Source organism: Salvelinus alpinus, chromosome 1, assembly GCF_045679555.1.
Source record: "Salvelinus alpinus chromosome 1, SLU_Salpinus.1, whole genome shotgun sequence".
Classification (NCBI taxonomy): domain Eukaryota; kingdom Metazoa; phylum Chordata; class Actinopteri; order Salmoniformes; family Salmonidae; genus Salvelinus; species Salvelinus alpinus.
The window spans coordinates 58,400,639-58,426,098 of NC_092086.1; the positions used below are offsets into that span (position 1 = coordinate 58,400,639).

A 25,460-nucleotide genomic window follows, 5' to 3' on the forward strand; every position below is an offset into this window, starting at 1 on the left:
TCTTATTATTATTGGTGTCCTTTAGTAGTGGTTTCTTTGCAGCAATTTGACCATGAAGGCCTGATTCACACAGTCTCCTCTGAACAGTTGATGTTGAGATGTGTCTGTTACTTGAACTCTGTGAAGCATTTATTTGGGCTGCAGTTTCTGAGGTTGGTAACTCTAATGAACTTATCCTCTGCAGCAGAGGTAACTCTGGGTCTTCCTGTGGCGGTCCTCATGAGAGCCAGGTTCATCATAGCGCTTGATGGTTTTTGTGACTGCACTTGAAGTATGTTTAAAAGATTTTGACATTTTACGGATTGACTGACCTTCAAGTCTTAAAGTAATGATGGACTGTCATTTCTCTTTGCTTATTTAACTTGGTCTTTAACCAAATAGGGCTATCTTCTGTATACCCCCCTACCTTGTCACAACACAACTGATTGGCTCAAACGCATTAAGAAGGAAAGAAATCCCACAAATTAACTTTTAAGAAGGCACACCCATTAATTGAAATGCATTCCAGGTGACTACCTCTTGAAGGTGGTTAAAACCTCTTTGGGCTAGGTGGGACGCTAGCGCCCCACCTCGACAACATCCGGTGAAATTGCAGAGCGCGAAATTCAAAATACAAAAATCGTAATATTAAACATTCATGAACATACAAGTGTCTTACATCGTTTAAAAGCTTAACTTCTTGTTAATCCAGCCGCTTTGTCAGATTTCAAAAAGGCTTTACGGCGAAAGCATACCATGTGATTATCTGAGGACAGCGCCCCGCATACACCAGCATTAAAAGCATTGTTCAAACCAGCAGAGGCGTCACTAAAATCAGAAATAGCGATAAAATAAATACATTGTTTAGTGGTTGGTTAGCTGGGTAGCGAATTTTAGCCATATTAGCATTGACAGTAAATCAGTCAAAACACCTCAAAACAAGACACGAGCTGTGTTCGAATACCCATACTAACATACTGTATATTACATGCTTAATGAGTATATACTATATACTATTAGTTAATTTTAGTATACTGTAAACAAACGGTATCCTTTCAGTTGAGCATACTAGTGCTTTCTACTTGAAGTTGAATTTGTTGCTATGGAACCCCTTGCTAGTATAACAAATTACTAGCTAGACATCATATGATTTTGGGTGTGTTCGTGAATTCAATCTGGAGTGCCAGAGTGCGCTCTGAGCGTTCGTAAGTCCAGAGCGTTGCCAGATTGTCCATTTGTAAATTCAGAGCGTTTCGCTCTCGGAGCACACTGGACTCTCTGGCCGAGGAGTAGGGTTGATCCGAGCGTTGCGTTCTGACCTAACTGGCTAACATTGGCTAGCTTGCTAGCTACTTCCAGACATAAATAAGAACACCTCACTCTGACCATTTTACTCGCCCTAGACAGCTGGTTAGGCTGTTTTCATGTTATCCAGAGCATTGTTGACTGTAACTGTGCTGCTGGCAACAATTTAATCACGTTTTGTTTTGCCAACGTTGACTGACAACGATTATTTTCAGCAGGTGTTGTGGGGCGTTCATAAATAATCAGTTATTCTGCGCTCTGGAACACTCAGAGGAGAGTGCTCTGAAATCGGAGTAGATAGCCAGAGCGAATTAACAATGGCCATTGAGATCGCACAACGCACAACGCTATACCTTAGCTAAGCTAAGAATGAAGTGAATAATCAAGCGTTGGGTAGTTAGATAGCATTTAGTTAATATAACGTTACTGGAAAGTCTGATGTATTAGTAGCCAACTAATATTACGTTAAGTAACCTGCTAACATACTGCTGTAATGATATGCTATGGGGTTCGTAAGGATAGCGTAGCTAACAAATTGTCAGCCAACATTTTTATTTTATTTTTTATTTTTATTTTTTCACCTTTATTTAACCAGGTAGGCTAGTTGAGAACAAGTTCTCATTTGCAACTGCGACCTGGCCAAGATAAAGCATAGCAGTGTGAACAGACAACACAGAGTTACACATGGAGTAAACAATAAACAAGTCAATAACATGGTAGAAAAAAAAGAGAATCTATATACAATGTGTGCAAAAGGCATGAGGTAGGCAATAAATCGAATAACTACAATTTAGCAGATTAACACTGGAGTGATAAATCATCAGATGATCATGTGCAAGAAGAGATACTGGTGTGCAAAAGAGCAGAAAAGTAAATAAATAAAAGCAGTATGGGGGTGAGGTAGGTAAATTGGGTGGGTAGTTTACAGATGGACTATGTACAGCTGCAGCGATCGGTTAGCTGCTCAGATAGCAGATTTTTAAAGTTGTTGAGGGAGATAAAGGTCTCCAACTTCAGAGATTTTTGCAATTCGTTCCAGTCGCAGGCAGCAGAGAACTGGAAGGAAAGGCGTCCAAATGAGGTTTTGGCTTTAGGGATGATCAGTGAGATACACCTGCTGGAGCGCGTGTTGCGGGTGGGTGTAGCCATCGTGACCAGTGAACTGAGATAAGGCGGCACTTTACCTAGCATAGCCTTGTAGATGACCTGGAGCCAGTGGGTCTGACGACGAACATGTAGCGAGGGCCAGCCGACTAGGGCATACAGGTCGCAGTGGTGGGTCGTATAAGGTGCTTTAGTAACAAAACGAATGGCACTGTGATAAACTGCATCCAGTTTGCTGAGTAGAGTATTGGAAGCTATTTTGTAGATGACATCGCCGAAGTCGAGGATCGGTAGGATAGTCAGTTTTACTAGGGTAAGTTTGGCGGCGTGAGTGAAGGAGGCTTTGTTGCGGAATAGAAAGCCGATTCTTGCTTTGATTTTGGATTGGAGATGTTTGATATGAGTCTGGAAGGAGAGTTTGCAGTCTAGCCAGACACCTAGGTACTTATAGATGTCCACATATTCTAGGTCGGAACCGTCCAGGGTGGTGATGCTAGTCGGGCGTGCGGGTGCAGGCAGCGAACGGTTGAAAAGCATGCATTTGGTTTTACTAGCGTTTAAGAGCAGTTGGAGGCCACGGAAGGAGTGTTGTATGGCATTGAAGCTCGTTTGGAGGTTAGATAGCACAGTGTCCAAGGAAGGGCCGGAAGTATATAGAATGGTGTCGTCTGCGTAGAGGTGGATCAGGGAATCGCCCGCAGCAAGAGCAACATCATTGATGTATACAGAGAAAAGAGTCGGCCCGAGAATTGAACCCTGTGGTACCCCCATAGAGACTGCCAGAGGACCGGACAACATGCCCTCCGATTTGACACACTGAACTCTGTCTGCAAAGTAGTTGGTGAACCAGGCAAGGCAGTCATTAGAAAAACCGAGGCTACTGAGTCTGCCGATAAGAATATGGTGATTGACAGAGTCGAAAGCCTTGGCCAGGTCGATGAAGACGGCTGCACAGTAATGTCTTTTATCGATGGCGGTTATGATATCGTTTAGTACCTTGAGCGTGGCTGAGGTGCACCCATGACCGGCTCGGAAACCGGATTGCACAGCGGAGAAGGTACGGTGGGATTCGAGATGGTCAGTGATCTGTTTGTTGACTTGGCTTTCGAAGACCTTAGATAGGCAGGGCAGGATGGATATAGGTCTGTAACAGTTTGGGTCCAGGGTGTCTCCCCCTTTGAAGAGGGGGATGACCGCGGCAGCTTTCCAATCCTTGGGGATCTCAGATGATACGAAGGAGAGGTTGAACAGGCTGGTGATAGGGGGTGCGACAATGGCGGCGGACAGTTTCAGAAATAGGGGGTCCAGATTGTCAAGCCCAGCTGATTTGTATGGGTCCAGGTTTTCCAGCTCTTTCAGAACATCTGCTATCTGGATTTGGGTAAAGGAGAAGCTGGGGAGGCTTGGGCGAGTAGCAGCGGGGGGGGCGGGGCTGTTGGCCAAGGTTGGAGTCGCCAGGAGGAAGGCATGGCCAGCCATTGAGAAATGCTTGTTGAAGTCTTCGATTATCACGGATTTATCGGTGGTGACCGTGTTACCTAGCCTCAGTGCAGTGGGCAGCTGGAAGGAGGTGCTCTTGTTCTCCATGGACTTTACAGTATCCCAGAACTTTTTGGAGTTAGAGCTACAGGATGCAAATTTCTGCTTGAAAAAGCTGGCCTTTGCTTTCCTGATTGACTGCGTGTATTGGTTCCTGACTTCCCTGAACAGTTGCATATCGCGGGGGCTCTTCGATGCTATTGCAGTTCGCCACAGGATGTTTTTGTGCTGGTCGAGGGCAGTCAGGTCTGGAGTGAACCAAGGGCTATATCTGTTCTTGGTTCTGCATTTTTTGAACGGAGCATGCTTGTCTAATATGGTGAGGAAGTAACATTTAAAGAATGACCAGGCATCCTCAACTGACGGGATGAGGTCAATATCCTTCCAGGGTACCCGGGCCAGGTCGATTAGAAAGGCCTGCTCGCAGAAGTGTTTTAGGGAGCGTTTGACAGTGATGAGGGGTGGTCGTTTGACCGCGGACCCGTGGCGGATACAGGCAATGAGGCAGTGATCGCTGAGATCTTGATTGAAGACAGCAGAGGTGTATTTGGAGGGCAGGTTGGTCAGGATAATGTCTATTAGGGTGCCCATGTTTACGGATTTAGGGTTGTACCTGGTGGGTTCCTTGATGATTTGTGTGAGATTGAGGGCATCAAGCTTGGATTGTAGGACTGCCGGGGTGTTAAGCATATCCCAGTTTAGGTCACCTAACAGAACAAACTCTGAAGCTAGATGGGGAGCGATCAATTCACAGATGGTGTCCAGGGCACAGCTGGGAGCTGAGGGGGGTCGGTAGCAGGCGGCAACAGTGAGAGACTTATTTCTGGAGAGATTAATTTTTTAAATTAGAAGTTCGAACTGTTTGGGCATAGACCTGGAAAGTATGACAGAACTTTGCAGGCTATCTCTGCAGTAGATTGCAACTCCTCCCCCTTTGGCAGTTCTATCTTGACGGAAAGTGTTATAGTTGGGTATGGAAATCTCAGAATTTTTGGTGGCCTTCCTAAGCCAGGATTCGGACACGGCAAGGACATCAGGGTTGGCAGAGTGTGCTAAAGCGGTGAGTAAGGCAAACTTAGGGAGGAGGCTTCTGATGTTGACATGCATGAGGCCAAGGCTTTTTCGATCACAGAAGTCAACAAATGAGGGTGACTGGGGACATGCAGGGCCTGGGTTTACCTCCACATCACCCGAGGAACAGAGGAGTAGTAGGATGAGGGTGCGGCTAAAGGCTATCAAAACTGGTCGCCTAGAGCGTTGGGGACAAAGAATAAAAGGAGCAGATTTATGGGCGTGGTAGAATAGATTCTGGGCATAATGTGCAGACAGGGGTATGGTGGGGCGTGGGTACAGCGGAGGCAAGCCCAGGCACTGGGTGATGATAAGAGAGGTTGTATCTCTGGACATGCTGGTCTCAATGGGTGAGGTCACCGCATGTGTGGGGGGTGGGACCAAGGAGGTATCAGAGGTACGGAGAGTGGAACTACAGGGTCCATTGCAAACCAAAACAATGATAATGATAACTAGCCTGAACAACAGTATGCAAGGCATATTGATATTTGAGAGAGACATACAATAAGGCATAAAGTGATTGCAGGTCTTGATTGGGAGAGCTAGCTAAAACAACAGGTAAGATAACAGCAGCAATAACAGGGTGCTAGTCTAACACAGCAACAACAGGTAAAAATGGCGACGACTAGGCAGAGAGGGTCGGATTAACTACACACAGATCCTGAGTTAAAGCACAGAGCCGACAGATAAAACACAAATAAACAGAATGGAGTACCGTGAATTAATGGACAGTCAAGCATGCATCAGCTATGTAGCCAAGTGATCATAGTGTCCAGGGGGCAGCCGTAGATGGAGCAGGGAGGCCTCCACTAAGCTAGCACGCGGCGTTTAAAGTTAGTAGCCCGGGGGGTGGTCTGCTCAGACGGAGGGGGTCTGCTCAGACGTGGTCGTGTCGACAGAGAATCCAAGCCAGATGGCGATGGCGAAAGAGAGGTTGTGAATTGTAGAATTGTGTTTGCTAACTGGTGCTAGCTTCGTGGCAGTGGCGCTAGGTGCGCTAGCTGCAAGCTAGCTGTGAGGATCAGAAGTAGTGGCTCAGGGATTACGGCAGGAATCCGGCGTTGTTGTCGAGAGACAGTCCGATGCTGGTAAATTGGTGAGTAATATCCAGGTTAATAACAGGGCTGGTGTCTGTGCAGAAGGTAAAAGCTACTAGCAGCGGCAAAAAAATGGCTAAATTAGCTTGTAGCTGGTATTGTAGCCCAAGAATTCGCTGGTAGACCTCTTCAGCTAGCCGGCAGATGGGCCTAGCTCGAGGCTAGCTCAAGGCTAACTGGTGCTTGCTTCGGGACAGAGGTGTTAGCCAGTAGTAGCCACTCGGTTGCAGCTAGCTAGCTGTGATGATACGGTGTAATTGTCCAGAGCTTGCGTCAGGAATCCGGTGATGTGGTAGAGAAAAAGCAGTCCTATATGCTCTGGGTTGATATCGCGCTTGCAGACTGGCAGGTATTGGCCCGGTATTGAAGCTGGCTGTGTCCGAGTTGAGGGTGAAGACCGCAGCAGTGGCTAACTGACTACTAGCTAGTAGCTAGTTATCTGGCTAGCTTCTGATTGGGGTTACGGTTCTAAAGTATAAAAAAATAGCAGGTCCGTACCACATTGGGCGAGGCGGAATGTAGGAATGTATATTCAGTTCCTAGGTGGAAAGTGAAATTAAAATATATACGAAATGTATACGAAAAATACGAAGACTATTTACACGGGACAGGACAAGACAAGACACGTCCGACTGCTACGCCATCTTGGATTGGATATAACGTATAACATAACGTGTAACGTAACTTAAGTCATAAGTTTTCTTAACATTTCTCATAATTAGTTAAAGCAATGAATTTGTATCCGCTCTCGTCTGACTTCGGCTGTATATTTTCCGCCATTTACTTCAAATCTGGAAAAGTTGTGAAGCCATGCCCATTTTCTGAAGAATTGCATTATGGACTCTAAAAGCACGTAAATAGTGTCCACTGCTTGTATTTTCGTATTTTGGCAAATTTAGTACGACATCCGGTAACTTTTGGCATACTAACTATATCCATACTATGACCAATAAGCGTACTACATAGTCAATTTACGTCACAAATAGTATGGTTAGTGCAATTAGTATGAGATTTCGAACACAGCTATGGTATCAATAACAAGCTGAAAGAAGCCACACGATTCCCAACATGGCAGTTTCTTGTCATTCTTGCTAGCAATCTGGCCATCCAGAAACACAACAACAGGCTGACTTCTGCCCTATGGATGTGCGCACATAATTTTTGTGACGTTGTCAGCCAACCCATCTTTTACCAATGCAGTATTGTAAACACAGACGTAATATATATTTTTACATTATTTGCTAGGCATAGCTATCGAGCTAACGTTACATCAAACTAATGTGTGCATGGTATTCATATTAGTATAATCTTGAACATGCCATCTCTTGCACACAGTAAACTTGTTTCTATTCTTCCTCAGGTGTTGCCTGTGTGGGGCCTCACACTCCCTCTTCCTGCTGTACTGATGATTGTTGTTGGTCTTTACATGATTTTCCTTGCAATGGCGTTATGGTTCCGCCAATGCCTGAAGGTACAGCATTTACTTCCCTATCCTATCCCTATCCCTTCCCTATATGCTGTTGTCCAGATGAGAGACAGTATGCTGTTGTGCACAGATACCTTGCAAATGTAGCTTAAAAAGAGTGCAGTTCAACAAAACCAGGAAGATGAACCTTGAATCAAATATATTTTTTAAATACTTCAAGTGAGAGGCACTGATGCTGCAGATAGGGTCGGCTGACGTTGCCTTTTTTAATGTAGGCCTCAAACTGTACTTGACCATAGCAAACTGTCTTCACCATAAGCTCCAGCAGCAAATAGAGGTATGGTTTGACTGGTGAGAGTGAGGTTAATTCATTCATGGCCTCTTGCCCTACAGGAACAGTGTTCTCCTGAGTGTGGTGACTGCTGTCCAAATATCGCCCCATTCGAGTACTGTTTAGCATGTGCAGAGTCGTGCAACTGTCGCATGCCATCACTGCGTTCGTGCCTTGACCAGACCTGCCCCTCAACCTGCCCCTCTCTTCCTAATGTGAGTAAAAACCCCTGAGAGTGCGACCGATCAGGGTTTGAACCACATGTTCTTACCCCATGCTTTGTTTCCCCACAGTGTAACATGTGGGACTGTGCTTGCACCTGCCAACCCCCAGAATGTGAGTCCTTCAACTGCCTCTGCTTCGAGATCAAGCTCAGATAGAGGGAGAAACGGAGGAGTGGTAGGATGAATGATGAATCCTAACTCAAGACGCACAGCATGTTTGCATATTCACACATTGATGTTAATGGACAGTTTGTGCAAGAGGAAGGAGTTATCCATTCATCCCTAGAGAAATGGAAAGGGAAGACGGGGGGTGGGTTACTGTGTTTATGTACCAATATGAAAATACAATCTGAATCCTTCTAACACACAGCCTTAAAGTGAAAGGCTACAACCAGTTTATGGATAGTTGTGCCATATGTGTCCAAGGGAGAGCAACATTATCAGAGTGCTATTACAATATAGGGCATCTACTTTCATTACAGCACAAGTACAATTCTGTGCCTCTGCAGCAATCCAATACACTCATTGTACAAAACATTAAGCTCACCTGCCTAATATTGAGTTGCACCACCCTCCCCCCTTTTGCCCTCAGAAAAAACTAAATTCGTCATGGCATGGTCTCTATATGGTGTCAAAATCGTTCCACAGGGATGCTGGCCCATGTTGACTCCAATGGTTCCCACAGATTGTGTCAAGTTGGCTGGATGTCCTTTGGGTGGTGGACCATTCTTGATACACACGGGAAACTGTTGAGCGTGAAAAACCCAGCAGTGTTAGAGTTCTTGACACAAACTGGTGCGCCTGGCATCTACTACCATACCCCGTTCAAAGGTAGTTCAATCTTTTGTCTTGCCCATTTACCCTCTGAATGGCACACACAATTAACGTCTCAATTGTCTCAAGGCTTAAACATCCTTCTTCAACCTGTCTCCCCCCCTTGATCTACACTGATTGAAGTGGATTTAACAAGTGACATCAATAAGTGATCATAGCTTTCACCTGGATTCACCTGGTCAGTTTATGTCATGGAAAGAGCAGGTGTCCTTAATGTTTTGTACACTTGTAGCTGATGTAATACTTCCATGATGGTTTTAACTGTTCCATAATTCATTAATCAGTTATTTTTATCACATTTACACTCAAGTTTTTACACATTACATATGTATATACTGTAGCTTTGACGCTGTGGACTTGTACTTTTTAAGCTATTGACCAATGTCAATTAAAGATGACTATTTTTAAACTTATCAACGGCCTGTATATCTCATGTTTGGAGATTTGACAAATGTGTGCTTTAGAAAAGTAAATGGAAAGGAATAAACCTTTTTTTCCTGATGAAATATATTGTGCGGTTCTCAAAATATGCGCAATATTGTGACATTTCCTCAGTATGGTCCTCTCCCAGCCTCAAGCAACATAAGACTGTCAGTCCCATCATTATTTCTCTCATAACAACTGTCACATGAGCCCTGTCACTTGACAATGACCACTGTCCCAAATCAACGGTCAATACATTCCGAAGTACCAACACAGGAAAGAAAATGTGTTGCTGACTTGCCTGAAAACCTACACACTAGATTGTATCTTTTGGCTCAGTTACAGCAAGAAGTTAATTTAAGGCAAGAATTACTACAATAGGTTTACCACCAGTCCCACTTATGTTGCCTTTAAGTCAAGTGCCTGTAAGTCAAGTGACATAGCTTTGGTTTGTGGAGAAAGGCAACCAAATGCCATTGACTGGGTTGTTCCAGGTGACATGAGTGTGGCAGGTGGAGGATAGTACAGGGGAACAGATAGTGAATTCTTCTTTCAGCATTAGAGCTGGGTTTACCATCCTCTAAGGTCACCAGGTTTAGGTTTAGTTCATCGAAGGGTAGAGTGACTGGATTGAGACTTCTTTCTAGGGCATTTTATTGTCATTCCCTTTTGCAGAACTTTTCTGTGTAGTCTAAGTGATGTGCGTTTATAACACACCATCTCTCTTTCTGTTTCCCTCGGACTCTGTATCTATAACCTTTCCCTCCTTTTCAACGCCGCCTCTCATGCATTCCCTTTGTTCTGTGTTTGTGAAGGTCGCTAGCCCTTCTCTAGTTGCTGTGTGTGTCTCCATCGCCTACTAAGATTAGCTATGCTGGCCAAATGTCAAAGGTCATGAACAGAGGATAACTGTGGGCCTAGAGGGGCATCGCAGACGTTCTCCAGATCGTCTGCTTTCCCTCTCTCACAACAGTCTTCTTATACCTCCACCTCAGAAAATGTAGGAGGCATTGACCATAACCCTCTCTGTGTATTCTGTGTCAGTCTGCAGACTGTACAGAATGTGAATGGTATTGCAGCCTCGTCCCATGCATACTACTCTTCTATAGCCAATCACGTAATCTTTTGATGTATAGTTCGCTGACGTTACAGCACATGCAGTGGGACCGGGCTAGAAGCTGTATTGTGTTACTGAGGCTATGCCATCTTTTGAGCTCATGTATGCCATGTTTAATGCTGCCATGTTCATAAACGACAGTGATTTATAGATGTGTTGAAATGTTGAGAGCCTGCCAACCAAATGACAACATGATCCAACACTATCAAATGTATTTTGGACAGTGCATGCAATCCATGCAAGCTAGGACATGTTGGTTATCCGGATGTTGTTTCCCAATATTTAGCAACACTTTGCATTTAATTGTGCCAAAAAAAAACATGTACTTTGGTAGCATTAAGGAACTAACTTTGAATTGTTACATGTAATTCAAATATTTCTCCCAAAGGGGTTAAAATCCCATGTTCTATGCAGTATTTGGGGCAACTTCAAGTAATTTGGGACAACTCCATTTAATAGATATGAGATTAAGTTCCTGCTTTTACTGAGTCAACCTGATGTGGGACAGGAAAACTGTTTAGTCAGGCTTATGGTGTCCATATTCAATAGACCAAGCGGATGTTTGACAAACCTACCTGACCTTCCATTGGAACAGTAGTGTACATTTTGGGTTCTACTAGTACATTATATGAGGAACAGCGATACTTCAAGGATTCCCATTATGCTACTACTAAATCTGCTATATTCTGGCCGCTGGTGTTTGACACGGTGTCCGAAGGATGCGAGAAAAGAGGCAGCCTTGTAAACTGGATGCAGTGACCATTGTAGACAGACATGCGGTGAATCCAACTCATCCTGGAGAGGTGAAGGTTAGCAATTAATAACAGTACTATTCACACAGACTTATCACTTATCACACAGGATTGATACACACTCCACCTTTTGGCCTCTGTGGAAACAGGAAACACTCTTCACAGCACTTCGACTTCAAAGTTACTTTTTTGTATCAGGTTAGGAGAACTTACACAGCAGGTTAGGAGAATTAACATAGAAGGTTAGGAGACTTCGGTTAAAATAAGGAAAGGGATCAGGGTTATCGAAAATGCTCTCCTAATCTGCTACTAAAATAACTTTGTAACAAAATGCCTTGAAAAGAGTGTCCCCCTGTGGAAAGAGCATTGGTCAGTCTGTGGTCCCCTGGGTAGCACAGCGAGCCAGGGTGTATTATGTAATATGGTGGTCTGACTGCGCCAGAGGAAGGTCATATCACACAAAGACTGAAATCAATACTACCAAGGCAGAGTTTAGGAAACGTTGTTACAATGTGTGATGATGGTGCTGAATGTGAACCCTTGCTGTGTTCCAAGTCATTGTACCAATGGAGGCTAAGGCTGAACATCAACATGGCCAAACTAAACCAGCACATCATGTTTCACACCAGTAACATGGAGGGACGGATGGGTGACGTGGCTGGAGGTATGGGTAAAGGAAGCGAAGGAGAGCAGAATTTGAACGAGGGAGACAATGAAGTAATGAATGGTGATGATGATGATGCACATTGAGCATTCAAATGTAGTTTAGCGCTGGCTACAGTGTCTATAATATAATGTATTTTGAATAGCTTTGCTGCCAGTAGTGTTCTGTACATCTTATCATCATGTTGTATTTATAATATAGTAGGTCTAGTAATTTAATTGATTATTATGACCAAGGTGTATTCTTATTCCATGTAAACTATCATTATGAATAGTCTCAAGCCAAATCTGCAGCAACATAACATCCCTGAGGTTTCAATTGAAAAGGCATTCATAGTAGGTCTAGACTGAGGATAATGCCGCTTCTGTGGTGCAGTCTGGCTTTTTGCTGTGGCTGTATATCACGGGCACGTATAGAGCATGCATTATGCACGTGAGATCTGTCACGTACATGATGACAAATCTTTCCACCTCTTTATTCTTAAAACACTCCTTTTTTTTCTTCCGTCATTCAAAAGAACGGCACTTGGATGCAAGTGAGCCAACCACTGTCACAGGAAAAATACGTTTTCTCCAGACAATGGTTGGAATGATATGTCAATCTTTCATCGTGAGTTTTGATTGGACAGTCTCCGTACGTGGCCTGGGGCAAGGCCCTCTTTTTCGTCACTGGCCTTCCCTGGTCACTTGACATTTAACAGTACTCGACATCCTTCTTCATTGCCTGATATTGCAACAGAACGCATCGCTTCCCTCTTAAAACCGTAAAGTTACAGCTTTTGCTCTATTATCTATTGCGCAGATAAACTGGTAAGTTGTTTTCATCAACTAATCCTTTATTATGTAAAATGATGTCGTTTCCATCAGACATTACTGTATTGATGTATGTATAAGCCTCAAGCTAAATATGTATATGATGTCGTATCATATATATATTACAGGACAGTCTGTAGTTGAAATATGACTCTTACGTGTGACTTCCTATCCGGCAACTCCCAATGTATTACAAGGTCATACGGATGCAATGGCAAGGACAGACGCGGAAGTATTTTTATTTTATTTATTTAACTAGGCAAGTCAGTTAAGGACAAATTCTTATTTATAATGACGACCGAAGAACAGTGGGTTAACTGTCATGTTCAGAGGCAGAACGACAGAGTTTTACCTAATCAGCTCGGGGATTCGATCTAGCAACCTTTCGGTTATTGGCCCAATGCTCTAACCACTAGACTACCTGCCTGTAACGCTTGCCAGGACCTCGCATGTAATAACGCGCATATTATGTAAACTGTTCATAGCGCGCAAATAAATCCAGAAATATCACACAAGCGCTCCCCAAAAGACAATCAGAACATCGTGTACACGCCTACATCAACAGATGCCAAAAGCGAATCCCTCACGTACGCACGGTATGTGAAAACTCCACGTACCGGCTATAAGGGAAGATTTGGATGTATAATGCGATTTGAAGCTAGCGTCATGTTGTTTTTCACGGTTGAAATGCTCACCAGAATTTGTGAGATGCTTTTGTTTGAGAAATCGGACGGACTCCTCTGATGGCGCACATAGGCAGACCAAGGTTATATTGGGAGACTCGGCATTATAACTAGCCTGTGCAGCGGCTAGTGGCGTATATCTACTGTATCGTCTGGGCTTGACGTACACAGACGGTAGGTAATACACTCGTTTCGTAGTACGTATATTTCGCCTTTTTTTGCCTTCTCGCCATTAAATCTAGTTAAGGAGGAAATTGAAGTCTTTGCAGCTTGCATAGAGAATGTTTAATGTACGAACCCGGTCGCCAGGGGAGTGTATTACAGCCTTATGATGCTGCTATGACAGTTGATTGCGTCAGTGGGGATTAACCATCCTTGCTACAAACACTGAATCTATAATCCTTTCAACATAAAGATTTAAAACAATTATTTCTCTCCATGTCTCCCTCATTCATCTCCCTCGCTCTCCCTCACCTCTCTCCCTCACTCCCCTCTCGCTCTTGCTTTTGCTCTCTCTCTCTCTCTTTCTCTTAGAGACACGATGCCTCACTCATTCCCATTCCTCTCTACGGAGCAGAAGAAGGAGCTCAGTGATATTGCTCAGAAGATCGTTGCTCCCGGCAAGGGAATCCTTGCTGCCGATGAGTCTACTGGTAGGGGACTGCTGATGAGTCCACACACACGGATCAGATCACCCACTAAACACACTCATTCATGGCATATCAAAGATGGTGTACGGTGGCCTATGATGGGGCTATAAATGTCACTGGCAGACTGGCAGAGCAAAAGAGCGAGAGAGAGACAGAGAGATTGCACTATTACATAACACAACCTAGCCTACATAACAAGGCCTACATGTAAAAACAGTTTATTATCAGAGAGAGAAGGGTATAAGAATGTATTAAACACAATTTGAACGCTTACCATCACATTTCACAATGTCTGCAAGCGAAACCACATCTTCAGCTGTAACCTACCACTGAGAAAGTCTTGCCCAAGTGGCACTGTAGGCTACTTACATAACACAGAAAAATTTGCCAATCCCTGAAAGGGAGAATGACAACATCCAAGTTCACACTGCTGTTACTATGGTGATGTTCCTCCATCCTTCCGAGAGCCTCGGAAATACAAGGCTTGGCAAACTGTCCTGCATGTTGGCACTAAACCTCCCATTCAAATTACAATACAGATGTCTTGGAGAATTTGGTGCCATCAAGGCCAGTTTTCCAAATGTAGTATTAATTAAGTGGGGATTTTGTGGGGTTTGTCTGTGCATGGTATTGCACTTCAAACAAGAACCTTCTTGTCCCAAGGCCAGCCTGCTAACGAAAGTAGAGATATGGAATTGCCATAACACTAGTATATACTGTATATCTATGAATGTATTAAAATGGAACTAATAGCATTTTACCAACATTAAATCTTATTTAAAATTGGTTCTTATACACCCCAGGAAGAATATGCCACTTTTTATTTTTTTACATTTTCTGACAAGTGAGCACTTATATATGGTAATTTTCACATTTTCATAAATTCTTACAATGTTTGGGAATTACATATAGTAAGGCTCCCGAGTGGCACAGAGGTCTAAGGCGCTGCATCTCAGTGCTAGAGGTGTCACTACAGACCCTGGTTGGATTCCAGGCTGTATCACAACTGGCCATGATTGGGAGTCCCATAGGCGGCGCACAATTGTCCCAGCGTCGTTAGGGTTTGGCCGAGGTAGGCCGTCATTGTAAATATGAATTTGTTCTTAACTGACTTGCCTAGTTAAATAAAAATAAAAGGCATTTGTGAAAATTCTATAGCAATATAGAGTAGGAAAGCGGCTGTGCATTTGGACAATGCAGTAAATAAAACCTAATTTAAAACATCTGTCTCGGACCATAGTCTACACAGACCGGTGTGCCATAGCTAATCATAGCTACGGTAGACCTTTATGCAAACAAGCCATTTGTCACACGAGCCTGCCATCATTCACTTTGAACTGGACTGTGTGTTTACTGGCAGTTGCAACAGCGTGACTTTAGATCATTAGAACGAATTCGGCAAAAGCCACAAAATACACCTGAATGGATTTATGCAAATAGAGTGCATTCAGAAAGTATTCAGACCCCTTCACTTTTTCCACGTTTTGTTACGTTACAGCGTTATTCTAAAATTGATTAAATTACATTTTTTCCTCATCAATCTCCACACATAATGACAAAGCGAAAACAGGTTTGTAGAAATACCTTATTTACATAAGTATTCAGAACCTTTGCTATGAGACTGGAAATTGAGTGCATTCTGTTTCCATTGATCATCCTTGAGATCTTTCTACAACTTGATTGGAGTCCACCTGTGGTAAATTCAATTGATTGGACATGATGTTCGATATAGAAAGGTGTGTGCCTTTCCAAGTAATGTCCAATCAATTGAATTTATCACCGGTGGACTCCAATCAAGTTGTAGAAACAACTCAAGAATGATCAATGGAAACAAGATGCACCTGAGCTCAATTTCGAGTCTCATAGCATAGGGTCTAAATACTTATGTAAATAAGGTATTTCTAAAAACCTGTTTTCGCTTTGTCATTATGGTGTATTGTGTGTAGATTGATGGGTATTTTTATTTTATTTAATACATTTTAGAAGAAGGCTGTAACGTAACAAAATTTGGAAAATGGAAAGGGGTCTGAATACTTTCTGAATGTACTGTATATATTTTATATTTATTGTATTAATTTTTAACCTCATTCCAACAGGCAGCGTCGCCAAGCGTTTCCAAAGCATCAACGCTGAGAACACTGAGGAGAACCGCCGTCTTTACCGCCAGCTCCTCTTCACGGCCGACCGCGTAGAGCCATGCATCGGTGGAGTCATCTTCTTCCATGAGACCCTGTACCAGAAGACAGACGACGGCAAGCTGTTCCCCCAGCTCATCAAGGAGAGGAACATGGTGGTGGGCATCAAGGTGGACAAAGGTGTCGTCCCCCTGGCCGGGACCAACGGAGAGACCACCACTCAGGGTGAGAGACAACGGCAGGCCTGGGTCTAGTTGACCTTTCACCTCTAGTATTGAGCTCAACTTTGCTACGTATGCAGATTGTATTCAGGGGATGGTTTGAAGAGTGAAACTGGAACAAAGTGTCGAGTCATGTTTATTTCATAATGTTACACATATCCATCTCTCTCCCTCACTGTCTGTCTGTCTGTCTCTCGCTCTCTCTGTATGTCTCTGTCTCTCTCCCTCAGGTCTGGATGGGCTGTACGAGCGGTGTGTCCAGTACAAAAAGGACGGAGCTGACTTTGCTAAGTGGCGTTGTGTGCTGAAGATCACTGACACCACCCCCTCAGAGCTGGCCATCAAGGAGAACGCCAACGTCCTGGCGCGCTACGCCAGCATCTGCCAGATGGTGAGACACACAGAAACACGCATTGAACATGTGTGAACATATTGGCACACATACAATGAGTTGGCACACACTTGGCCCCTACAGTTCATGCTTACATTACATCATTACCCACTCTTCATCAATCTCCACAAAACAATATCTATTTATTGTAAATGTTTCACATCTGGGCTTTGAAAAAAAGCAATATGACCACTATAATTACTATCAAGGAGTTGTAGTTATTTTAGCCTGCTCTGTAGCTACAGAGTTAACCACCAAGTTAATCAAATTAGCTCGAGTGCTAAGTTGCCAACTCCGGTGCCATTGAAAAGTTGTATTGTCTGTTCTGAAGTCATGACGCTGGTTGCCATGCTCCTGTGTCCTTCCCTAGCATGGCATCGTGCCCATCGTGGAGCCTGAGATCCTGCCAGACGGAGACCATGACCTGAAGCGCTGCCAGTATGTCACAGAGAAGGTGTGGGATCGCTCCGACTAACAGAAAAACAGTGGCTACCTTCCAATAGCCATTCTAGCATGCCACTTAAAATGCATGTCTGCTTCATTCTAGTTGGCTGCATTTAGACAGGCAGCCCAATTCTGACCAAGTTGGTCTTTTGACCAATCACAACAATTATTTTCACATTGGATCTTGTTCAGATCTGATCTGATTGGTCAAAAGACCAACTAGTGAAAAAAAGATCAGAATTGGGGCTGACGTGTAAATGCAACCTTAGTGTGGGTATTGGAATAGAGCGTGCTAAGTCTGGGTAGGATAGGAACACTCATTAGATCAATCAGTCATTTAATCAATTTCAATTTCAACACCTCTAACTTTTTCTGTCTGTCTCATTCCTATTTCTTCTGTTTCCTTTCTTTGTCTCTCACTCTCTGTCCCCTGTCTTTTTCCGGTCGCTCTCTCCCCCCCCCCAGGTTCTGTCTGCAGTGTATAAGGCTCTGTCTGACCACCATGTGTACCTGGAGGGCACCCTGCTGAAGCCCAACATGGTCACCCCTGGACACTCCTGCTCCCAAAAGTATAGCAACCAGGAGATAGCCATGGCAACTGTCACCGCCCTGCGCCGCACCGTGCCCCCAGCCGTGCCTGGTGAGGAGTAGAGACATATACAGGAACAGTCAAAACGGTTGGACACACCTACTCGCTTGGACACACCTACCTCAATATTTTGAGTCATATTGCACTTTTGCACATTACATACCTGAATTAATAGGGTAAAATGATGAGACGGAGAAACGTTAGGTTTCAGAACTAGTCATTTTCCTCACGATCTCACTAACACACTCCATTGATGTTATATACAGTACATACACTACCGGTCAAAAGTTTTAGAACACCTACTCATTCAAGGGTTTTTCTTAATTTTAACTATTTTCTACATTGTAGAATAATAGTGAAGACATCAAATCTATGAAATAACACATATGGAATCATGTAGTAACCAGAAAAGTGTTAAACAAATCTAAATATATTTTATAGTTGAGATTCTTCAAAGTAGCCACCCTTTGCCTTGATGATAGCTTTGCACACTCTTGGTATTCTCTCAACCAGCTTCACCTGGAATGCTTTTCCAACAGTCTTGGAGGAGTTCCCACATATGCTGAGCACTTGTTGGCTGGTATCCCTTCACTCTGCAGTCCGACTCATCCCAAACCATCTCAATTTGGTTGAGGTTGGGGGATTGTGTATGCCAGGTCATCTGATGCAGCACTCCATCACTCTCCTTATTGGTAAAATAGCCCTTACACAGCCTGGAGGTATGTTGGATCATTGTCCTGTTGAAAAACAAATGATAGTCCCACTAAGCCCAAACCAGATGGGATGGTGTATCGCTGCAGAATGCTTTGGTAGCCATTCTGGTTAAGTGTGCCTTGAATTCTAAATAAATCGCACAGTGTCACCAGCAAAGCACCCCCACACTATAACACCTACTCCTCCATGCTTACGGTGGTAAATACAGATGCGGAGAACCAAAAGTCTCAAATTTGGACTCCATACAAAAGGACAAATTTCTACCGGTCTAATGTCCATTGCTTGTGTTTCTTGGCCCAAGCAAGTCTCTTCGTATTATTGTTGTCCTTTAGTAGTGGTTTCTTTGCAGCAATTCGACCATGAAGGCTTGATTCACACAGTGTCCTCTGAACAGTTGATGTTGAGATGTGTCTGTTACTTGAACTCTGTGAAGCATTTATTTGGGCTGCAATTTCTGAGGCTGGTAACTCTAATGAACTTATCCTCTGCAGCAGAGGTAACTCTGGGTCTTCCTGTGGCGGTCCTCGTGAGAGCCAGGTTCATCATAGCACTTGATGGTTTTTGTGACTGCACTTGAAGAAAGTTTAAACGTTTTTGACATTTTCCGGATTGACTGACCTTCATGTCCTAAAGTAATGATGGACTGTTTTTTCTCTTTGCTTATTTGAGCTGTTCTTGCCATAATATGGACTTGGTCTTTTACCAAATAGGGCTATCTTCTGTATACCACCCATACCTTATAACAACACAACTGATTGGCTCAAATGCATTAAGATGGAAAGAAATTCCACAAATTAACTTTTAAGAAGGCACACCCGTCAGTTGAAATATTCTACCTCATGAAGCTGGTTGAGAGAATACCAAGAGTGTGCAAAGCTGTCATCAAGGCAAAGGGTGGCTACTTTGAAGAATCTCAAATATAAAATATTTCTTTACACTTTTTTGGTTACTACCTGATTCCATATGTGTTATTTCACAGTTTTGTCTTCACTATTATTCTACAGTGTAGAAAATAGTAAAAATAAAGAAAAACCCTGGAATGAGTAGGTGTATCCAATCTTTTGACTGGTACTATACATATATAAATATGGAGATACACACACACACACACACACACTCACGTGCATGCACGCACGTGTAGCACATGGAGATGTGTGAAACTTACTCCTCAGCCTTAAGTGTCCACGCTTTCGCCGCTCAAAAGCTAGCTTTTGAGTGGCGCAACCCGCAGAGATGCTTGAGGGAGGACGGTCATGTGTGTTTGTGAAGCAGAGGTCCCGGTTTCGAGCCAGGTATGTTCCGAATCGGGAGGAAGTGGTCATCACTAAGCAAGCAGCATGACGTCCTTCACACGCACACACACTCACTCTACTTTCCACACACATACACACACACACAACCCTCCTCCCCCACACACATCCCCTCCTCTCTTATCTTACCCTTCCTCTCCCTGTCTCCCTCCCTCCGTCCTTCCCCAGGCATCACCTTCCTGTCTGGCGGCCAGTCTGAGGAGGAAGCATCCATCAACCTGAATGCCATGAACCAGTGTCCCCTTCACCGGCCCTGGGCCATCACGTTCTCCTACGGCCGCGCCCTGCAGGCCTCCGCCCTCAAGGCCTGGGGAGGCAAGCCAGAGAACGGCAAGGCCTGCCAGGAGGAGTTCATCAAGAGAGCCCTGGTAGGACCCACACCGAGAAAGTAGAGCATTGCAGTAGTCTAACCTAGAAGTAACAAAAGCATGGATTAATTTTTCTGCATCATTTTTGGACAGAAAGTTTCTGATTTTCAACAGTAGCAATGAATGATTTTCAACAGTTCAACAGTTCAACAGTAGCAATGAATGCGTGGGCATTACATCACAAGCTTCTTATAATTATTGTGACCCTCTGTGATAACAAACTACAGCAGGGCTATTCAACTAGCTGCCAGTTTATACATTTATAATGTGCCTTTGATTTAAAAAATGTAAATGTTTTTTAGGGGGGTTAGAGACAGTGAGAGAAAGACTGGAAAGATTGGAGAGAAGTTTGTGCTAGAAGGGTGTGGGCTGGATTTGGATCCACGCCAACACAGTATATATGTGGCCCTAACCACTAGACCATCTCAGTCCACCCCTTTTATAAATTCTGAACATTCATTTTTAAAAATCTGACAAAAATATGTTTTGTGTCAAAATGAGCCCTCTGTCAATATTCTCCAGTAGGAGAATCTGTTTTCCTATAGTCCGGCCCATTAAGTGCTGTCAATTAATATCCTTCAGCATACAGCCAATCAGAGCTGCTAACATCAGCCAATCGCAGCTGTAAACATCTGGCGGCGCCACCACCGCATGAACATCGCTTGTTTCATAGTCATCATGATCTACTTTTACATAATGATGTGAGGTGGCTAAGCAAGGGTAATGCTCTCAAGGGTAATGCTCCCAAGGGTAATGCTCTCAAGGGTAATGCTCTCAAGCGAGTATGTGAGCTTAGGAAGGAGATAGTTTCTTTTTTCTGCGATTACCGCCACAAGAAAGCCAACACAAATCAAGCAAAAATGCTTGATAGGGAGTTCGTAGCAGAGGTTTGTTTTTTGAGTGATCTGCAATCACTTGAATTGACTTAATTTGGTATTATAGGGGAGGGATGAAACAGTTAATGACATGATTGAAAAAATGACTGCTTTTCAAAAGAAATGTGTTATTTTCTCCTGATTTTAGCCCAAACAAAATGCTAAATTTCCCTACACTCAGGGCTCGAATTGAGCAGAATGTCATCTGTCGGGCTCAAATAACTGGTTGTCCCATGGAGCAGCTTACAGATGAATGACAGCGATAGAGTAGTTAAATTAAACACGTTTTTCATAATTCATAAAAAGAATGCATCGCTGATTCTTATTTCCTGCAACTTTCTGAAGAAGTAACGCCTGTTTGTGTGCGCCCATGTGTTGTAGAGCCAGTTAGATTGCCAAAACAGTCTTTTCCCAAAAACCTTCCCAATTAAATATTGACTCCAAAGTACGCCTACTTGACAGAATGATATCATGATGGTTTGTAGCCTATAAATGTGTTGGCCATTTGTTTTTTCAAAATCTGCCATCACATGTACACTACTTTATATTGTACAGAAGGCTAGTTGGATAGCCCTGGACTACAGTCTCTAGGATAAGGTGAAAGGTCCTAGACAGTACTACAGACACCATATAAACCTAATAAAGGAAGGCCATGGGGTGTGGAGCTAAGGCTCCCTATGTCCTTGTGTGGGAAGACAGAGGGTCTGTACTAATCATTGTATTTTATCTTTCTTCCACTTTCTCTCTCACACCATCTCTTTCTCCGTCTTACATTCTTCTCTCTTTCCCATACCCTCTCTCATTCTTTCTTTCTCTCTCTCTCTCCTTCTCTATCTCTCTAATTTACAGAACAACAGCAAGGCCTGTCAGGGCAAGTATGTTTCCTCTGGAGACAAGGGCGCCGCCGGCGGAGAATCCCTCTATGTGGCCAACCACGCCTATTAAGTATGGACCCACCCCTTTCAATATCAAACCACACCCACATTTCCCCACACTATCCACTCAGCTGTTACTCTTTTCTTCGCAAAACTCTTTCCCTCTTCCACTTTTTATTTTTTTTGCGTGGGGCTTGTGATGTCACTGTTACGTTATTGTCTAGTGCGGGAAAGTTAAGTGTGTTTCGTCAGTTATTTTAACATTTTAGCACTCAAACCCCTCCTCCGCCGAGAGAAAAGTCTGTGATCCTTTGCCCCTAGTCACTCCCCGTTCGCTGCTGAGCTTGAGAGCTCCAGCTCTTTGTCCCCACCCCCCTATGCTTACAGTATCCTCCCCTGTGACTATCCCTCGTGTTTCAGTGTTGTCATCTTGATGATTCCTAAGTACATGTGCCTTCTTCTCTCGACTGAAAAAAAACACTGGAGGAAGACCCTGTAGAGTATATTCTTAATGTATGACATTCTATACACTGGAAATAGAAAATAAAGAATCATATTCACTAAATGCACTTTTGTGATAGCCTGTTTTCGGTTTGGGCAGACTGCCTGCTCTAAAGAGACTGCTAGACGGGGGTGTAACTACCATTATCAGTGACAGCAGGGTCAGAAAATGCTTGGGGATTCACAGCATGTCATGCTGTGGCCGTAAAAAACATGAAAAAGGACGATACACATTCGTCTAAGGAGTACAGTAAGGAGTACAGTATTGTAGATGCCAACCGACCGGCAATGAATAACACATTTGAACAGTCACAATATCAATCTCTGACAGCAGTTAAAACAACAGACTCACACACGGGTTGACTAGGTAATTATTGCAGTATGAATAGTCACAGTCGAGAATCAACGAGTAGATCACTCACAATCAATACCAATATGCTGCCTCAAAAGGACGTCAATGCATTATTTAAAGGGATAATTCACCTAAATTACATATTGGTTTCCTTACCCTGTAATCAGTCTATGGACACGGTATGACAGCGATCATGCTTTGGTTTTGTTTACCTGGCCACTGTTTCCACATTTCTGGCACAAATTCAAGTCAATAGTCCCGATATCATTCATCAGCAACGTCTTTGAGCTACACAAGGTAAACAAAAACAAAGCATGGCTTGCTGTCATACCTTGTCCATAGTTGTCCATACCTTGTCCATTGTCTATACTATCCCTTTAAACACAAGTCTCAAGACAGAGATTTTGGTTCATCTGAGATAAAGAAGAATATAAAAAGAGGGATGGACTACTGTCTCATAAACAGTCAGGATGACCTAGGCCTCAGCAGAAGCCTGGTGTCGGAGTTTAATAATCTCCTGGATGAAAACCATGTAGCGGGCCACCCGGGTGTAGACTCCAGGGATGCCTTCTCTACCTCAGCCTTTCCCGAAACTCGTGATTCCCACCTGGACAAACTGACCAGTAGAGGCCCACCAGAGTCCCCCTGACAAGTGGACAAGATAAACCACAAGTAAGACTGTGTGTGTTTTCCTTCAAGTGATGCAGTACCTGACAGGTGTCCTTTCCACCCTCCCAGAACCCAGCACACATGTCGAAGGTGAGAACAGGATACTCTTCCAGGCAAGCACACTACTTAATGAGTTAATGAGGGGCACTCTCAGCTGCTGCAGGATCTTATCGGCAGACAACGGTCCTGGAGAACATGAGAGAGAATTGGAGGAGAACACGCATAGGGGGATGAAGAAAAGCTAAAAGAACCTGGGCATAACATCTACTGGTTATCCAGTAGATTAGTAAGAATGACTCACCCCTTGCCTTTTTCCCTTTATCCAGATTACAACCTTTCACTTTCGGTTAATTGAAAATTGAGCCATTTTCATTTGAGGAACAAAATGTTGACAGCGGTGCCATACAGGTTATAAAATAGTATTTTCGATGTGCCGATTCCATGGCACATGGTTTATGAACTGATACCCAAAACAATGCTTGATTCAAACTTGGTGTTTCAATTGAAATGATTATACAAAGAAATTCTTGCCACCAACAGAATGTTACAGTGCCTTGCAAAAGTATTCATCCCCCTTGGCGTTTTTCCTATTTTGTTGCATTACAACCTGTAATTTAAATGGATTTTTATTTGGATTTCATATAATGGACATACACAAAATAGTCTTAATTGGTGAAGTGAAATGTAAAAAATAACTTGTTACGAAAAATGTTCAGAAATTTAAAACGGAAAAGTGGTGCGTGCATATGTATTCACCCCCTTTGCTATAAAGCCACTAAATAAGATCTGGTGCAACCAATTACCTTCAGAAGTAACATAATTAGTTAAATAAAGTCCACCTGTGTGCAGTCTAAGTGTCACATGATCTGTCACATGATCTCAGTATATATACACCTGTTCTGAAAGTCCCCGGAGTCTGCAACACCACTAAGCAAGGGGCATCACCAAGCAAGCGGCACCATGAAGACCAAGGAGCTCTCCAAACATTTTTTAAGAATATGGCAGCACAACAAACCCGCCCACCCACCAAAATTCATGGACCAGGCAAGGAGGGCATTAATCAGAGAGGCGACAAAGAGACCAAAGATAACCCTGAAGGAGCTGCAAAGCTCCACAGCGGAGATTGGAGTATCTGTCAATAGGACCACTTTAAGGACCACTTTCACAGAGCTGGGCTTTACGGAAGAGTGGCCAGAAAAAAAAGCCATTGCTAAAAGAAAAAAATAAGCAAACACGTTTGGTGTTCGCCAAAAGGCATGTGGGAGACTCCCCAAACATATGGAAGAAGGTAGTCTGGTCAGATGAGACTAAAATGTAGCTTTTTGGCCATCAAGAAAAACGCTATGTCTGGAGCAAACCCAACACCTCTCATCACCCAGAGAACACCATCCCCACAGTGAAGGATGGTGGTGGCAGCATCATGCTGTGGGGATGTTTTTCATCGGCAGGGACTGCGAAACTGGTCAGAATTGAAGGAATGATGGATGGCACTAAATACAGGGAAATTCTTGAGGGAAACCTGTTTCAGTCTTCAGAGATTTGAGACTGGGACGGAGGTTCACCTTCCAGCAGGACAACGACCCTAAGCATACTGCTAAAGCAACACTCGAGTGGTTTAAGGGGAAACATTTAAATGTCTTGGAATGGCCTAGTCAAAGTCCAGACCTCAATCGAATTGAGAATCTGTGGTATGACTTAAAGATTGCTGTACATCAGTGGAACCCATCCAACTTGAAGGAGCTGGAGCAGTTATGCCTTGAAGAATGGCCAAAATTCCCAGTGGCTAGATGTGCCAAGCTTATAGAGACATACCCCAAGAGACTTGCAGCTGTAATTGCTGCAAAGGGTGGCTCTACAAAGTATTGACTTTGGGGGGGGTGAATAGTTATGCACGCTCAAGTTTTCAGTTTATTTTTGGTCTTATTGTTTCTCTACACAATAAAAAATATTTAGCATCTTAAAAGTGGTTGGCATGTTGTGTAAATCAAATGATACAAACCCCCCA

General features: G+C 43.5%; 1 protein-coding gene across 1 annotated transcript; it reads left to right on the plus strand.

The window, feature by feature from the left end:
- Positions 1–12,516: 12,516 nt before the first annotated feature.
- Positions 12,517–22,498, plus strand: LOC139545067 (fructose-bisphosphate aldolase A-like). Its single transcript, XM_071352487.1, has 8 exons — positions 12,517–12,675; positions 13,896–14,014; positions 16,108–16,371; positions 16,598–16,758; positions 17,129–17,212; positions 17,668–17,842; positions 19,984–20,183; positions 21,908–22,498. The coding sequence occupies exons 2-8, from the start codon at positions 13,903–13,905 to the stop codon at positions 22,001–22,003; spliced, it is 1,092 nt and encodes a 363-aa protein (XP_071208588.1). The 5' UTR covers positions 12,517–12,675; positions 13,896–13,902; the 3' UTR covers positions 22,004–22,498.
- The last annotated feature ends 2,962 nt before the right edge of the window (positions 22,499–25,460 follow it).

What these genes read in the sequence shown, in the direction of transcription:
- LOC139545067 (XM_071352487.1), top strand. Translation starts at nt 13,903, where the DNA reads ATGCCTCACTCATTCCCATTCCTCTCTACGGAGCAGAAGAAGGAGCTC. An exon ending in ACGCCAGCATCTGCCAGATG is followed by an intron (nt 16,759 to 17,128) that starts GTGAGACACACA and finishes GTCCTTCCCTAG; the next exon opens with CATGGCATCGTGCCCATCGT. An exon ending in GCCAGTATGTCACAGAGAAG is followed by an intron (nt 17,213 to 17,667) that starts GTGTGGGATCGC and finishes CCCCCCCCCCAG; the next exon opens with GTTCTGTCTGCAGTGTATAA.